This window comes from Oryzias latipes, chromosome 17 (assembly GCF_002234675.1).
Source record: "Oryzias latipes chromosome 17, ASM223467v1".
In the NCBI taxonomy this organism is placed as follows: Eukaryota; Metazoa; Chordata; class Actinopteri; order Beloniformes; family Adrianichthyidae; genus Oryzias; species Oryzias latipes.
In genome coordinates, this window is record NC_019875.2 from 13,663,809 (window position 1) to 13,681,593 (window position 17,785).

The 17,785-nt window shown below is 39.9% G+C and overlaps 2 protein-coding genes across 2 annotated transcripts; one reads left to right on the plus strand and one right to left on the minus strand.

Moving 5' to 3' along the window:
• Window positions 1-48: 48 nt before the first annotated feature.
• Window positions 49-10,037, plus strand: LOC101164591 (uncharacterized protein C1orf21 homolog). Its single transcript, XM_004078888.4, has 6 exons — window positions 49-176; window positions 861-993; window positions 4,609-4,694; window positions 6,708-6,772; window positions 6,859-6,922; window positions 8,493-10,037. Exons 2-6 carry the CDS (start codon window positions 903-905, stop codon window positions 8,532-8,534), a joined length of 348 nt encoding a protein of 115 aa, XP_004078936.1. The 5' UTR covers window positions 49-176; window positions 861-902; the 3' UTR covers window positions 8,535-10,037.
• On the minus strand, window positions 6,771-12,628 carry tsen15 (tRNA splicing endonuclease subunit 15). The gene is made up of 5 exons (XM_004078889.4): window positions 12,451-12,628; window positions 12,288-12,369; window positions 11,546-11,681; window positions 11,261-11,464; window positions 6,771-6,901 (listed from the first exon to the last, which is right to left on the minus strand). The coding sequence occupies exons 1-5, from the start codon at window positions 12,508-12,510 to the stop codon at window positions 6,880-6,882; spliced, it is 504 nt and encodes a 167-aa protein (XP_004078937.2). The 5' UTR covers window positions 12,511-12,628; the 3' UTR covers window positions 6,771-6,879.
• Window positions 12,629-17,785: the final 5,157 nt, after the last annotated feature.

The window sequence follows — 17,785 nt, forward strand, 5'->3', positions numbered from 1 at the left end:
GCTACGGGAAGTGCAGAGGGACAAACTACGGACGGTGCTTGACACAACAGAGAGCCGCAGACAGTCCGGTTGATTGGATGTCTGTGCAGAGCAGACATGCACGATGCTGTCTGAGCGCCTCCTTCGTCTGGACTGAAAACAGATGAAGGGTCGCTTAAAATGGATTCTCCAGAAAGGTAAGTGTCTTCTACACCACATGTGTTCTATTAATAGGAGCTCTTCCTCTGAAATACAGGTAGGAACCTTATTTATCCGCACAAGATTTAGTCTTTCGCTAATTGTATGAAATGCTTAGACTTTTGTCCACGCTGAAATGTGAACTCGCCGAGCAGATTTAGAGAGAAAAAGTTAAATAAGTGAGATTTGTAATCGCAAATATATGGTATTTTAGTCTAAAATATAGATTTTATGGGATACTGTGGCGGATTGGAGGGAGCTGACTCTGCAGCTATGTTTTTTAGCCCGCGTGTGTGAGGGTAGCTCACTACGTCCGTGTGGCTAAACTGGGCTTTTAAACGACGTTTAAATGCGGAATAGTAATTCCACGAGGACACCCCCCTCCCCTGTCCTCAGATAAAAACGTGCATGGTACAGGGGCGTCCTGAAAGGCTCCATTGTTACGGTGCAGTGGAGATTGCCGCGCGCCCCTCCTGACATTTTCCCTTCTGTGGCGCGTGCGTGACTCAGTCCGGGCTGGAGCGTCCACTCTGCTGCACCAGGAGGAAATGCAAACGAAATAAACGGCCTGTGGGTTTGATTCCCAGGGTGGGGCGCTTCATTACTAATTAATAACAACAAGAGAGTCCTCATCGTCAATAAAGTCTTTGTAGCCTGATGTGGCCCCGCCTACCTGTCCCCAGGTGTGCTCTAGGCTGAAGAGCAGAGCAGCTGCTGAGGTGGAGATGGGCTGCACCTCTGCCAAGCAGATGTCCGCCGTGTCCAACGGCGAAGAGGGCAAGAATAAAGCCTACAGCAACGGGGACGTGCTCTCTGGTCAGTGTCCTTCCACCACACAACACCCAGGTTTTCCACAGGTGCTCTTCTGCTGGGTCCAGAATTTAAAATTCTCTGAAAACTGTTTTTAATATTTTAACATGTTGTTTTATTTTTGGTCAAATGATGGAAGACATTTATTTAGAAGATTCAGATTAAAATTGTATTTCTGTGTTCAAATTGTTGTGAATCAGGAGCAGATGAAACAAAAAATGCAGTCTGAAATATTTGTGACATGGAAAATATGCTGGGCAGACCACAAGCTCTGTGCTTGGGGAGGGGAAAGGGGGCGGGGTTGCTCTACATCAACGCCACCCAAACCTCAGGCAAATTTGTAATGAACTCCTGTCACTCCGTAGAAACTGTGTCCTAGGAAATGCCGAACGTTTTTTTATGTTTTTATTTTGCCTAAAATCTGAATAATCACAATTAAAAGACCACAGGGAACGCTTTTAAAATAGATCAAAAGATGATCAGAGTAGGACTTTAAATAACACCACATCTCTGCAAACATAGAGACTACATTTATGGAGAAATGTAACATTTCCACGTGTCCCTAATCTGATTTTTGCAGAGAAACCTGTGCACAAACACAGGAAAGTGCTCCCTTGTAGTTAAAGCTGAACAGTCAGATGCTGTTTAAACAAAGATGAGGTTCAAGATGAAATCTTTCAGCTATAGGCATGTTACTTTCCTCTCTCTCTCAGGTCCTTAAACCTCTCTCTTATTGATTCTACTTTGATTAACAATTGAATAGTTCTAATGCAGGCGTGGAAAAGAAAGGAAGATGTCACCCCTATATTTCTTCAAAAAAAATGGTGAGAAAACATTCCTGGCAAATGTTGAAAAGCACCCAGTAAGATTGTTTTGGAGCCACTTATTTAACAGACCCCCGTCAAAGGGTCGCACCCCATTGGAGATCTATTTTAGTTTTAATAATACAATTAAACTGTAAAACAAATGCAAGTGCAATTGTCAAACAAAGGATAGACTTGCTAGTGCAACAATCCCCCTAGTGGTTAACTGGTTAACTGATTTGGCTCCACATCAGGAAAAGCTTTAAAGAGAGTCACTTGTCTTAAGTTGAAAAGGCTTTGGCTCTTATTCAAGAGGTTTTGGTCAATTTTAGAACTAAGAATTGATCAAAATGAGAAAACCTTTTGACTAAGAGCCGAAACGTTGAAGGTCCAGGTTCAGAGACCAGCTGGCTCCTCTGCTCCTTTGTACTCCGGTTTCCTCCCACAGTCCAAAAACATGCTTCATGGGTTAATTGGTGTCTCTAAATTCCCCCAAGGTGTGCATCTGAGTGTGTGTGGCCCCTGGAACAGACTGGCGATCTGTCCAGGGTTTACCCCACCTGCACCCATCAGTAGCTAGGATAGGCTCCAGCAGTCCTGTGGGCTCTGAGTGGATTCTGAAGATGGATGGATCCCTTCAATTCCAAAAGACAGTCCAAAGACACTTTCTTGCTATGGAGCCACCCTGGATGAGTGAGTCTTCACAGACACAATCTAGCTCTGGTTACTTTAGTTATCACACCAGCTTCAAGAAGGACATGAAATTGTTGCTTTTATAACCAACACCTGACGCCTTGTCCGGTTTAACTCGGCCCACATTCCCCAAGATCTGAACGGATGTGATTTTAAAACATCCCTCTGTCTATGCTCCACACCAGCAAAGGTCTGGGCTGTTGAGGCAGGCTGGTTGAGCCCCACACACAGAAATTGATCCTGTCACCTGCAGCCTCAGCAGCAGTGGGCATTGTTTAAAGCAGGCTGCCTTTACCTTCTGCAGCCAGCTAGTTTTCTGCTGCTGTGGCCATCAGTCAGCTCTGTCTGCAGGTTCTGTGTTTGCAAAGAGTCTTTGTTGTCCCCTGACCCACCCATTCGAACAACATCCCATTCTGGCCAGGTTTCCATAAACAAGTTTTGTTTATGGGAATCTTTGATCAGTTCTCCATAAATGTGTTGCTCTCTGGACCAAACTGGCTATTTCATGTCTTCAAGGACTTTGAGTTCTCAACCAGAGAGCAGTGAGGAATGGGAAGATGGATTCCCCAGACTTCAAAGTCGGACAGTTGGAGTTGTCCAAAGTACACAGAAGCCTTTAGAGTTCCCTTTTCAAGAACTATGAGGCCAGATCCAGCTCCTGTATAACTATCAATTCAATTCAATTTTAATTGTATAGCCCAAATTTACAACAACAGTCGTCTCAATGGGCTTCGTGCCGGTAATTGTAAGGTAAACATACAATCAAAAACAATCCTAAATGCATAGAATTCAATAGGATAATACTAAAACTTTAACTAAAAAGACTAAACTAAACTGGCATCCCTGCCCTTAGACCCCCCTATCCCACATCATAATCATCCCTTCACCAAACTCCACACTGCAATGAAAATGGGGGTTTTGGTGTTTTTAACTTTTGGCTTTTCTCTGATGATGAAGGACATACAGTATATCAAGACAATTCAGCTTAAACTTGCATTTCTGAGTTTTTCTTTTACTCAAATGCCGTTGAATCAGGAGCAGACAAATAAATGCAATTGGAAAAAGATTGTAGTTGTGACACCGACGCTACAATCGGCAGGTCACAAGCTCCCTGCTCTGCTTCATTCCGATGAGTCCACTTGTAGACGATTAGATCGTAGATGTACGTCTTTGATTTTCCTCGTCTGAGCTGGAATCTGGCTCAAAACAATGTGGCTGGATAGCGCCAACATTTTTCGCCATTTTTGTTCCACCGGTAATGTTAGCTTGGGGCAAATTTCTAATGAACTACTGCCACTCTGCCGAAACTATGTCCTAGTTTTGTTTTGGCAAAAATGGCATAATCGTAAGGAAAAGACCGCTGGGAAGGTTTTTAATAGATGATCGGAGTGCGACTTTACCTTAATGCAGTCAGACCAGCACTGTTCATGCTCTGGTAACCCTACCCTGTCTGTGATGACTGTCATGCAGAGCTGGACGATGAGCTGAATGAATCAGGTGAGTTACATGGTGACTTTACGCTGCTTACTTTGTTGTGGCTGATCATTCCAAATCAATCCGGATTTGTCGTGATTCCAGTGATGACAATTTCCTGTTCATGTTGTAACCGCATGCCTCAGGGTGGAAACCCCATGAGTTCACCAGAGCGACTTACTCTTTCACAAATGTCTGTAGAAACTGGCTGCAGGACTTTATGCACAAGTGAACACCTGAATTTAACCCTTCACATGGATGAGTGAGGGTTTCCTTCTGTCCGTCCAAGTTTCTACATACAATTTAAAGAAGTCGATTCTAAACAATCTCAGCGTTAATCGGCTGTCCTCGCTGGGGCTGATAGGAGTTCCCACTTCCTCCTCTGTGAAACTGTGGGATTAAGATTGAGAAAGGACAGAGAGCTGACAAAAGAGAAGCACCGGGCTGTCGGCTCATGTGTTTTGCTGCCAGATGATGCCCGGGCGTTTAAAGTGGAGCGTGAGAATCTGAGCGCGTAATTGTTCTGCCGAGTACTGAACTGTGAGAACCGTTAAACTCAGAGGATTGTGCTGATGTGCGAGCGGCTCGTCCTCAATCTGCTGTCCCGCATTACCGAATGACGCGCTCCTCCCTGTCCCCCACTCTGCCGCAGATGAGTACAAGATGAAAGGAGCGGAGGAGGTCAAGTGCACGGCTGAGGAGCAGGAGGAGGCGGTGGCGGACGGCCATGGCGGCACGGTAAGGAACTCCAGCAAACTCAATCTGATTTGGTTTAGCACAAATAACTTCTGTTATGTCTCTCTGCTGCTGAGACGGAGCATTTCTTTATTGTGTCACGTGTGCTTAATGCTTTCAGACATGGAATACTGCCTAGATTTTATGGATAACCAAAATCTAACCAAAAGGCAAATGGCATCAAATGCTGAACAATAAACACTAAATTTCTAACAAAGAAGGAAACTGGTTTAATGGAGTTTATACCATGGTCCGGGTGAATACTCGATTCTGATTGGCTGCTGGGTGTGCATTAAAAGGTGATATACCAGGGGATAACCGCACGGTAAAAAAAGAAGTTCCGGTCACCTAGCTTAAATGTTTTGTATCACTGCGCCGGCTTCTTTAAAACAACCTTTTGCTTCATCATTTGGACAAAAACAAGCGGTAAGAGGTGAACTTTCTCTCTGAACTGATGCTTTATTCAACTCATGGGAAATGTCAGCATATATATATATATCACATTATATCGCTGAGTCTTGACTGCAGCGGTGTTGCGGCGCCATGCGACCCAGACTATTTCTTACTATTTGGTGCGGTGCGTAACACATAGTCCGCTTTTTATGAGAAAAGTGATCCAAATTGGAAAAGAACAAGAATTAAGGACTAAAACGGGTTACTATTTATTTTCTTTTGTAAGTGACCATGGTATAAGCAGGTTAATGGCCTTCGAAGTGTGCATTACCGAAGTGTGATAATGCACACTTCGATAATGCACACTTCGTCAGCCATTAACCCTTACATATTTGGAACTAATTTGTCCTCCTGATATGGTTTTTGCCAAATTATTGGTACATTTCTAAGCTTTTTTAGGTTTTTCTTTGATTGAAACCAATGCTCCAAATGAGACATTAGATCTTCTAACACGTAAAAATGTTATGTTGGTTTGTTTTAAAGTTCTTAGAAAACAAAGGTTGGATTATCTGTGATTAATCACAGGAAGAAATGTTCCATTTGGACCAAAGAACTGCAACGGTTCATTTAAGTGATTCTTGGTTCGCAGCACATGATGGCATTTTTGTCTGATGGTTAAATATGACTTATTTGTAAAAATCATTGCTTTAGTTGGCTCCTGTAGATGTCACGGGGGTTTCTGGTACTTTTTCTAGATTTATTTAGTAATGTCAAGACACTTTGACTGATTGGAGATGTAAGAGTTTGACTTTCTAAAAAAAATTGATATCAACTATACAATCAGGATTTATCCTTATTGTTTTTTTTGGCTGCTGAAAAGAAAAAAATCAGCACATCAGTCCAGCATTCACACATGCAATTTTGCCCTTCCTGCCCCAATTTTTGACATTTACCTGGACTTGGGAAACACTGCAAAGGGCCTCCACATGGGTTTAGTTACTATGGTGACGTCCCACCCACGGACTAAACAGCACCACCTCTGCTTGGGTTCAGAGAAACCCAAATGCAAAGTGTACCTAATAGATTTACAGTGTTGTTATGAGCATTTATGTCGACTGGTTGCACTGATCTCAGATGATCGAGATGAGCGAGAATCAGTCTGCATTCAACAAACTCGTCCGTGTTTCGATCATCTGTCAGTTCATCCTCCTCTTTCCCCGTTTGCACACATCGCTGAGAGCAGTCGATTGAAAACTCCATGCAACGACTTTTTGGGGAAATTTCTAAAGATCAGCTCCGTCTCTTCCAGCATCCCCACCTTGAAAGAATTTGTTCTTCATGCTCTTGTCAAACAAAGTGCCATTTGGGGGCAAAGCAGATGTGTAGTCATGGTGTAGAATGGATGCTTCAGGAAGGAGCTGCAGCTCAGTCAGACATCTGCATTTGAATAAAAAACTACGAAGAACGGGTCCTAAAATCAGCCAAATCATAATTAGTAACTAAAAATCTCTTGAAATAAATACTCCTAGTATTTGTTACTTGGAGGGAATCTGCTGCATCCTTAAAACAAAAAGTTGGTCAACGCCATTCTTATTTTTTTTTTTTTATTTGTTTGTTCTGCAGGAGAAAAGCGCTCTTCTGGATAAAGGACAATGCACAGAAGAATCAGGGTCGAATGGCAAAGTCCTGTAAGTATGACTGAGTTGTGATGCTTTGTCAGTCATGTTGTTGCATGTTGTGGTGTAGGCGTGCTCAGCCAGTGTCTTCCTTCCAGGAGCATCCATTCCTCTGAGAGTCAGCAGGAGTTCTTCCGGATGCTGGACGAGAAGATTGAAAAGGTAAATGTTGACGAGCCTTTGACATCTAATTAGCATTTTTGCAGAAAAAAACATGAATTTATAATGAATAATAACAGGATTACTAGGGGGGGGGTGATTATTAGATGCATTGATTACAATCTATAAACATATCTGAATCATTCTATGTATATTAAATATTTGATAATTGAACAATTAAGATATAAAGTAAAAGTAATAAGCACACAAACATGGCTGACTTGCAGATCGTGTCATCCGACCCGACCGGCCCAGACTTCACTCAAATCAACCGTTTGTTCAATTATCTTCGGACAAAAGTCATGTGGTGTGCAAGTTGTGTTGCACAAACACTAAAAATGAAGAGGACAACAATAAATTTGCAAAGTCACATTTTAAAGTTTCTTCTTTAAGGAAGAGGAGGAAAGCTAGAGAGAGAAGCTAGACACTATTCATTATGTTTTGACATGAATTTAGGAGTTAAAGTTGGTCCAACGATAAAAAATATTATCTTATTTAAGGTTGTTGAGTTCAGGGAACTTGTTTTTTTTTTTTTTTTTTCCTTTTTCATGCTGTGAGTAGATTGTTTTAGTGTTCAAATTTTTATGTTCTTAATAAAAGTTAAACAAGATCTGGTCTTTACTTCAAAATGCACTTTGGTGAAAAAAAGTCATATTGGTCTTGTGTTAAATAGAAAACATTTCTAAAAAACGCAGATTCAGGATGCATTGATAATCGTTTGATAATTAAACCGTTGCCTCCTGAATCATAAGTTGCCTCGAGATTTCCACCCCTAAGCATGACTCAGCGGTGTACACACAGAGCCAGGAGGGTTTAGATAGAGATTTTAATCATAATATATAACACAGGTGTCTACAAACTGCATTTGGTTTTGATTTTAGTTATTACTGTCTTTTACCTAAATTTGTTTTGTTTGTTTTGTATCTGGTTCAATAAAGTCAGTAAAAACTTCTAAAAATAAATTATACATTTTAAAGCAAATAGTTTTTACTGTGAAGTCTGAGGCTAAATCTGAATTCTTCCCCCACCCTCCAACTTCTCCCCACCCCTACATTTAGCCCTCTAAGCAGAGACTTAGAGAAAACCAGCGTCTTCTAATTCGGAAGTCCCTCCCACTCGATGACGTCAGCATTAGTTGTCACAGCAGCGTGCAGCTGCCAGCGCTCAGAAAATGCATAACATTAGTTTTAGAACTTTAAAAATTCATGCTGAAAACAAAAAGTCATTACTTGCATTTTGATGTAAACTTCTGTGATTCAGAGGACACCCACATGGAGAAATGCGTTTCTCCTCCGCGACAGAGCGCGATGCGCAGAGCTCTGTATCCTTCCACCGCGTGGGGTGGGTTTCCCATTGAGAAAAAACATTTCGCACAGCCCTACTCCTCCAAATGCCGCTGCAATTGGAGGGATGCCGAAAAGCCGGAGGAGTATGGGATAACTTTGGAGTTCTCGTCTTGTGTTGTCAGATTTTAAACTTCTTTTTTTGTGTTCCAAAGCAGAGAAAGCATAAAACTTCTTATTTTAAACAACACAGAACTGCTTCTCTAAGGTATTTGTGTGTTTTTATTTAGGGGTGTGACTACTGCTCAGAGGGGGAGGAGGATGTGACATAGCCCGCCCCGGTTGTCATGGAAACAACACTTGAGTATCCCGGCAAAGCCGGGAGGAGCGTGGAGTGCAGCTCCGCACTCGGGGAGACTCTCCAACCCTTTTTTTTTTTTTTTTGGTCCTCCTCAAAGCCCGTCCGTCTGATCGCTGCTGGAGACTCAATGTGGTCAGTGGTGACCGATTCTGAGCACAAACCCTCGTCTCATTCTACTGCTGGGAAAACCAGCAGCATACATGAAACACGGAAGCTACACGAACATGCAGACTGTAGCCAGTGTTCATCTCCTGCTTTATGGAAAACCCAGTCCTCCAGTGCTTGGATTTATAGGGAAAACAACACGGATGAAACCCTTCTTTGAGATAAGGAGTCCAAACCTCCATGTGGGCCGGTACCACGCGCCTGTCTGTCCACGTCTGTATTTATGTTAAATAAGGCTCAGGGTTTAAGTGTTGTAATATCTGTCTCCCGCAGTCCTTCCTCTCATTAAGACACTTTGTAGCCATTAAAAATGCACACTCACTGGGACGCCGAAGCTGTCAAAGACGGCAGAAGGCTGACTTCCTGTTCCACTGCCACGACACATACTAGTCTGCTTCTGTGCAAACTGTAGGAATTCTGGAGAAGTTTTTTTTAGATTGAAATGAAATATAAAGCACTTTCAGACAACAAAAGTCAGGATTTTATTAACAGAGACAAATATTTTAAAAGATGAGCTTAACTCAAATTTGACTAAACACGGCTTCATCTGCTGATGCCGACTATAGCTTTATCGTACAACAAGGACGCCACATTCAAACCCATTTACAGAGGGGCCTGTAGGCCAAACCTCATCCAAAACAGACTATTTGGAAATTGCAAAGGGCTCTATGGCGAGGGAAAGTTTGTCATGTTTGCTACTAATCACACACGCCACATCCTCCAGGCTGTTAGGGGGGCGGGGGGGAACAAACGTCCTCCTCCAGATGAAGTCTATTTCAGGAAAGGCTTTGTGTATCTCAGCAGGCTGATGTAAACCCACATACCACAGCCATCACAGCAGCATGACGTCAGCCCAGCAGAGTCTAGCTGCTGAAATTGCCCGCCTGCCTGCAGCCACCTTAAGAGGACGTGGTGCATTTAGCGAAACGGAAAACACATTAAGGATGACAGGGGAGCTGGAAAAAACAATCCACAACCAAAAACAGAAACTCCAGAAGCATACCACCGCAATGCTCAAGTTTTCTCAAACTGGTTTGAGGAAAATGAAGATGGCCCTCCATGGTGAACATACCCCCGGCCGAGCCCAGTCTGTGGCAGGACTTGATATCAAAATGAGCTCCTTCAGTGGATACAATTCATATTTGTGCAAAAAGCAATGAAAAGCTTTTTATTAATAGCTTTTGTTTTTCCAAATTCCTACATTTGGACATCTTTCATCCGCCTGTGTCTCATTATTGTAATCTGTTTTAATGTAGATCCGCCTCCGTTTTCTAGAAGAATAAAAGTAGTTTCAGTTTTTGTCCCTCAGGCTGACGCTGTTGTTTTTCCTTCAAACAGAAGTCAGAGTTTTTGAATGATTTTGACTCGTATCCCTTTCAGAAATGTTCTGAAACATGTGCGTTGTTTAGTGAGGCTGTTGAACTGCCCCCACCCAAATATATATATATATATATATAAATATATATATATACACACAAAGCCATTTTGTCTACAGGCATGTATGACTAAATAAAAGCCTTCCTTATATGAGAAAGAGCAGAACAGTTTCTTTCTTGGACACTTTGCACAAGCTTTCTTGATAAACTCTGACAGATGTGCATGTGCAGATTGCACAGCTTTCTACAAACCATGGAGGGGTTTTAACTGACAGAAGCCCAGACTGCAGCAGAACCTTCTCTGCCCCATCCATCATCACTAAGACCTACAGTTTGGTTTTTCTTTGACTGGAAAGCAACGTTTTTGAGGCACTTAGAAAAGATTTAGAACCTTTGGCTCCCTTTTCCCCATCGGTGTTCTGCAATTTAAATACACGATTGAGGCCTTGATGTCCACTCTGAGAATCAAAAAGTTATTTTCTTATCTGCATCCTCATAATTAACAAATACAGAAAGGGAAAACTGAAGGGAAGTGTGCATTTACGGATCACAGCTGGTTTAGATCATTTCTGCCTGAGAGGTTGATCAATGCTGCCAGTCAGGGCTTTGTAAAGCTTTATCTTTTAAGTCTGCAGGTTTCGTTTTCCTTTTTTATGGATACGGTTTTGTTTTCTACTAAAAGAATTAGGGAGACAGTATTCAAGTCAAACAAACTGTTTACTTTTTTTTTTTTTTACATCAGAGTGGAGTTTAATTCCAAACAGCAAAAACGAATCTTCTCATCAGAACCGCAGGCACTGGACTCCAAAAGTTTTGGCTTTCTGCTCATCAGAATCCTGGAAAAACACTGTCATGGCAACAGAAGTGATCGACGTGCTTCACAAACAGGCTGGTGAAGATGCGTTCGCTGACATCGGTAAACGGCAAAATGACTTTGGTTTTTGACTACTCTGAATAAAATAGCAGCTCTGTGGGAGAGAAGTCTGCGGTGTCCATTTTAGGGATCGATGTAGGTCTTTCAGTCCACGGTGGAAATGCTTCCACATATGTACCCCTAGAATGATTCACATTGCTCCAGGATGAACCCATCAGCTCCGTTTCAAAACATACGTTGATGGCAGCCAGTAGCCCGTCAGGTAAAAAACAACTTCTTCACCTTTTACCCCTCATCTTCTCACTGTGCTGCTGGAAGCTGTGCTGTCGCCTCTTGCGATGCTGCCGTCGATCCAAATCCTGAAAGGGGCCCACAGGGGGCTCCGGGGTCACCAGCCCATCCGTCAGCCTCTGATAGACCAGGGTGGAGTCCGATGCCACGGCACACAAAAGTACGGGGAAGCCCCTGTCCAGTACGCTGCAGATGCTGCTCAGGAGACAAACAGCTGCATGTCACAAACCCGTGAGCGACGGTTCAAGTCCCAACTCTCATTTGGTGACTCATCACCTGCTGTGGCTCAAGGACTGATGAGCGGGCAGGGGGAGGACAGTGTGAACCGGGGCCCCATCCTTCTCCTTCCCTTCCAGCAAGATTAATCGCAGCTCCGGACTTTTGACGGACGACACCTCCTTCCAGCGACGCACTATGTGAAACCAAATTCACTTTTTATAGTTTGACACCTTTTACTTTATTTTATTTTATTCAGATTTTAAAAATCTGAATAAAAAAAAGTTTAAATTAAATGAAAATTAACTGAATTTTGATATATTTTGATAAATTACTGTAGTTTTCTTGTTTTTGTTTGGAATGCATTTAAGACACTAATATATTATTATTAATAATCAGAAAAATAATTCAAAAAAGTAACAAAAAAATAAAGTATACACATGTGAAAAAAATCTGAATAAAAAAAAAGGTTTAAATTACATGAAAATTAACTTTTTTTAATCTACAAACATGATTTGGGATTTTTGAACCAATTAGATGTACAACTAAATACAAAATTACTTTTTACAGAAGAAAAATCAGCTTATTTAAAACATTGTAAACATCACAGGGTTTCATTCAAAATTTGAATTGAAGCTACTTAGAAATGTTTGAAGGAATACAAGCAAAATCCACAGTCATTCTAATGCATTTTAAACTTAAATTAAAACTTGTTAATAGCCACTTCTGTACTTTGTTATCTTTGTACGTATTTAAGCTCCCTTTATATTTAATGAAACATATCCAGGCTTCATCACATCACCCTCAGTCAGATCCATGCACACCAGAAAGGCAGCGTGCAGCTGCGCGCTGTCTGCGGGCTCCAGAGCCTCCATCTGCCGGTACTGAAACACAGGCAGGCCGCCGTTAGTTCCGCTCACAGCGAACCTTCACGGTCACGTTACTCCAAGCTCCAGGCCGCTCACCGCAGGGTGCTGCAGGATCCAGTTCGCGGGTGGAGCTTTCTCCACCGGAGGTACTGACATCTTTCAGTGTTTATCCTTTAATACAACTACTTGCGCACTACTATAACCGCACGTTTTCGCTAGGAAGGTTGAGCTTTAATTTTTAATGGGTACTACAATAAATGTCGACCGGATGGGAACACGCTCCTTCCTTTATGTTCCGCACCCCAATGAGGCGTGGAGGACCTTTTTATTTCAATAAACGTTATTATACGTTTTTCAATTTGTAGAAATTCACATTCAGCAGCACGATAAAGAAACAATTGTTAATATCAAAAACACATATAAGACCAAACAACAATAATAGTTTAAGCCCTGTGTGTGTGTGTGTTTTTTCTATAAATGGTCATATACAAACCAAGTTAGGGCGCTCAAACGCAATAAATGCGCATGTAGAAAAACAAAACAAAAAACAGGCAAAGGCAAGGCAAAAAACAATTCAAAATAACAATACTTTTGTTATATTTTGATAAATTACTGGAGTTTTCTTGTTTTTGTTTGGAATGCATTTAAGACACTTCTAATATTCAGAAAAATAATTCAAAAAAATACTAAACAAAGGACATGTATTTTACCATTTCCATAAATTAATGAAATGTTTGCATAGAATAATAACAACATTGATGACATCAGAAATTCCCGGGTCCAGATTTTCCGTACAGAAAAAAACATCAGGTAAGGAAAAAAGAGAATCATTAAAACTTTGTGTAACCAATTGTGAAAATCAGTCCAACATATTTTTATCTGGTTGCAACTGTAAAAGAGATATTCTAACGTTTCAGTTTCAGATGAACAGAACATGCATGGTTCCGATTGAAATTTAAATCTTTTATGTAAAAAATCTCCAACAGGGTAAATTTTAGATATTATTTTAAAATGCGTTTCTTTCATTTTAGGTGGATGTGGGTACTTTGTGTATAAAGAAAAGAGTTACTAATTTATTGTGGCATTTTTTTTATCTTTTAGGGGAATATCATTAATTTTCCGCTCTAAAAATTGTGGTTTGGTTGCATTGTATTGTAGTATGTTATGAATAAGATTGAGTGAAGGTGTGGGAATTGCTTTACAGACTTTGTTATAACAGTTACTAGAATCCTTCATTTTGTATTTAGTTACAAACTCATTGTATGATAACAGCCTTCCATCAGTGCGCATCAAGTCATAGACAAATCACACACCATTATCATACCATTCAGACATAAACAAGGATTTCTTGTTTACAGTTATAAATCTGTTTTTCCATAAAACAGTGTTGTGAGGGAAGAAGTTATGAGTGAAAAGCATCTTCCCAAATTCTAAGGCATGCTTGTAAAAGTTTGATGGTTTCATTGGCATTTTTGATAGATTATAATCGCATTTCAACAAAAACTCCAGTCCCCTGACTTTCTCAAAGAGTTTGTTTGGGATATGATACCACATAGAATGAGGCTGGGAAATACAATCTTTTAACCATTTCATTCTAAACGCTACAATTTGTGATTTAAGGTCTAAAGCTTTTAAGCCGCCATTTTTATAATCTCTGACCAGTTTTGGTTTTCATATATAGTGAGTCTTATTTTTCCAAATAGATTTAAGGAGAATAGAATTAGACAACTTGATGTTTTTTGGGGATGTACATGATGAGTGGCAGGGATACACAAGTCTTGAAAAAACCTCCGCTTTGGATAATAGAATGCGGCCAAATATTGATAAGCCAAGTCCCAACCAATGATTTCATGTTTTCTATATTGTTTTTAGTCTGGGAGTAATATTTACACTTTCTCTATCGTTACTGTTTTTTGTTATTATTAGACCAAAATATTTCACTTCACTTTTTACATGTATGTTTTCAATATTACCTGCATTGCAGGTATGTATAGGTAAAATTTCACATTTCTTTTAGATTTAGGGTAAGGCCAGATGCACTTGAAAAAGAAAGTATTTTATTGAGAACAATAGGTACCATATATTCTAATGAGTCGAAGGCCTTAAAAAATAGGATAAGACTTTCCTGGGGAATAATTTGGTTGTAATCTAATATATCTAAGATTAAGCGAGTGTGGTGATGAGTATTCGCGAAGGCACTAAAGGAACATTCCGCTGCATTTTTCGCATTAAGATGACCTAAAACCGGGTCCTGTTCAAAAACCGCTGGATCTGGACTGCTCAAACCTGGATTAGTCTAAGGTGGACTCTGGGCGCAAAATGCGATAAAAATCAATCTATTTCACATTTTCACAAATCAGAAACTGGGTTTAATGTGTTCTTTACTATCTAATGCATAATTTAATCCAGGTTTGAGCAGTCCAGGTCCAGTGGTTTTTGAACAGGACCTGGCCTGAAGTGGACTCAGTGCGTAAAATGCGATAAAAATCAACCTTTTTGACATTTTCACAAATCAGAGGAAGGTTTCACAAATCAGAAACTGGGTTTAATGTGTTCTTTAGTATCTAATGCAAAATTTAATCCACGTTTGAGCAGTCCAGGTCCAGCGGTTTTTGAACAGGACCCGGTTTTAGGTGATCTTAATGCGAAAAATGCAGCAGAATGTTCCTTTAGTGCCCTCGCGAATCGGAAGCTGTGCATCGGAAGCTAACTTCAGCGTCTTTTGATAACAATTTTTTTTGTCAATGCATTCATTGAATGCCTCAAACATTTCTCTGATGTCATTCCAAAAGTGTTTATTGAACTCAGCTGTAAGTCCATCAGGTCCCGGTGATTTACCACTGTATCAAGCTCATCAATGGTAAGTTCAGATTCCGTGAGATCTCTGAATGTTTTGTCTATTTTAGGGACTTTATCATAAATTAACCTTTCAAACAAGGGTTGTGTGTTTTGACTTGAATGTTGAGTAAATATTTTTATAGACGTTAGTGATATAATCCTTAATATTGTTTTGGTCTTCTACTAGAGAGTTTTCAAATCTATAATTTAGTGATAGAATTTTTCCTTTGTCTACGTTTTTCCAAGTTAAAAAAGTAAGTCGAATTTTTTTCTGCATCTTCCATCCACTTTGCCTTAGAACGAATAAATGCTCATTTTGCTCTTTCGGTATAGAGTTCATCCTATTTAGATTGTGTTAATATCATTGACATTCTCCTAACTCAGTTGAGTTAAATTACACATTGTGTTTAATTTGGACATGATCTGTTCTTGTCTTTTTTTCCTAGCCAAAAGTTTTCCTTCTACAATCACAGTTTTTCTGATATTAAATTGTAACCACTCCCATCTGTTAATAGGAGACAGGTATTGTATTTCTTTTATTTCAGGAATAAGTGGTTTTGAATTGAATTTCCTGTGGGATGCTTCAGTTTTTGGTGGATTTATTTCAGGGGAAAGAGCCAAAATGAAAGCAACTTGGTCAGTAAAAAGGAGAGTGGGAGATATTACAGTTCAAATTTGAAGATGATTACTGATTACTTGTTACTAACCAGTAATCTATCCTTCAGCGCTGAGAGCGTTGAGAGTTATTCCAGGTGTGTTGAAGATTATTTGGATTTTTCCTACGCCAAATATCGATAAGGTCAAGAGAGCTAGAAAATTCAGAAATGATTTTATTGAAACGAGGAGAGTTATGTTGAGTTGGGCATCTATCATGGTTTTCATCTGGTACTACATTAAAATCACCTGCAACAATAACCTTGTCAGTTGCATACATCTGTTTCCAGTTGATTATCATATGATAAATAATCTCTGTTTTTTTGTCCTATTATTAAAACCATAAATTTGAACAAGAATATATTTAGTGTCGTCCACCTCAATGTTAACCATTAGCCAATGACCTTCTGTGTCACTTTTATGATCAACAATTTTACCATCAAAATGATGTAAGAAAATCGCCACTCCTGCTGAACGAGGACTTCCAGGAGATAAATAAATGTTTCCACTGCCCCACTAAGATTTCCAAAAATCAAAATCTTCTTCACTACTGTGTGTCTCTTGAAAGAAAAAACAGTTAACCTTAACTTGTGCCTTGCAGTAAAGAAAAATTGCCTTGCGCTTTGTTACAACCACGAACATTTAAAGATAACAAAGAAAGAACGATAAAGAATAACTAGAGAGCAATTAACTCCGTAAAGGGCTGTAATGCAGTTTCACATTTTTTAATCGGTTTCCTCAAAGCTGTAAAAACATTCAACACAATAACATACCAACTTTGGATTTATTTTCTCTCTTCTCCTTAAGGAAGATGTCTTTGCCCATCCAGTCTAGATAAAGTAGTGTTGGTTTCATGCTGTGACCTGATGACCATCGATGACCATCGATGACCGTGTAGCCGTCCTTTAAAAAGGCCTCGAGTCCTTTCTTCCTCGCCTCCATCACTCTCGGCCAAAGACGCTGACGAGTCTCCCTGTCTTCTTTGCAAAAGTCTTCTTTGAAGTGAATATTCAGATCTTTTTTTGACATTCTCCAGACTTGGTCTCGAACAATTCTCATTCCATACTGGATAGAGGACCACAACAGTCAAATTGAAATAGATACGCCATTAAATTATTGAATAAATGTGTTTTTTTTAAATTGTCATTAAATAAATAAAAAATTGGTAATCAATGAATCAAATTGGAAAGCAACAAATACTTTAAATGAACGTGGCAAGAAAATATTAAAATAGCCAAAGCACATTTAAATATTTCATAATAACTTATTTCATTATTTCATGGTCCAGCATGGGCTGGATTTGTTTTTAAACAATTGTGACACTGAAGTTGCTTTACAAACATGAAACTCTGCTTTCACTTCATTTTATCATTAATTCTAATTATTTGCAAGACGGAGCAGTAAAAAAAAAAAAAAGTTGATGTAAAAGCTAAAAAAAAAGGTGGCATCTGACGACAACTCTGTGACATTACTGGGAACAATGGAAAATCCTTGTTAGTAGATTGATTAACAAATTTTTTTAAATCCTTAAAAATGGCAGCATCTGTAACCCTTGTGCTATCCTAGGCACTTTAACATTGGGAGTGGGGTCATCTAGACCCACTAGACAGTGCTCTGAACCTTTTTTCTTCAATGATTTGTGATCTTCACTGGTGTCCATGGATTACATGAAATCTTTCCACCTTTATCCACCTTTGTCATGGTAGGGAGAACACGTCAATGTAAGGGTGGGGTCATCTAAGATAGCACAAGGGTTAAATATTGCATCATCTATATAGTTGTGTTCATAAAAGGTTGCCTGGATTTCGAAGAAGGGGAAAAAAGCAACCATGTGTTGAGAATTCATGAACACAACAGCTGTTTTTAACCTGACCTGATTTCAGATTAATAAAAATTTAAGACTGACTGAAGCAGATCATTCACCAAAGCAAAGACATTT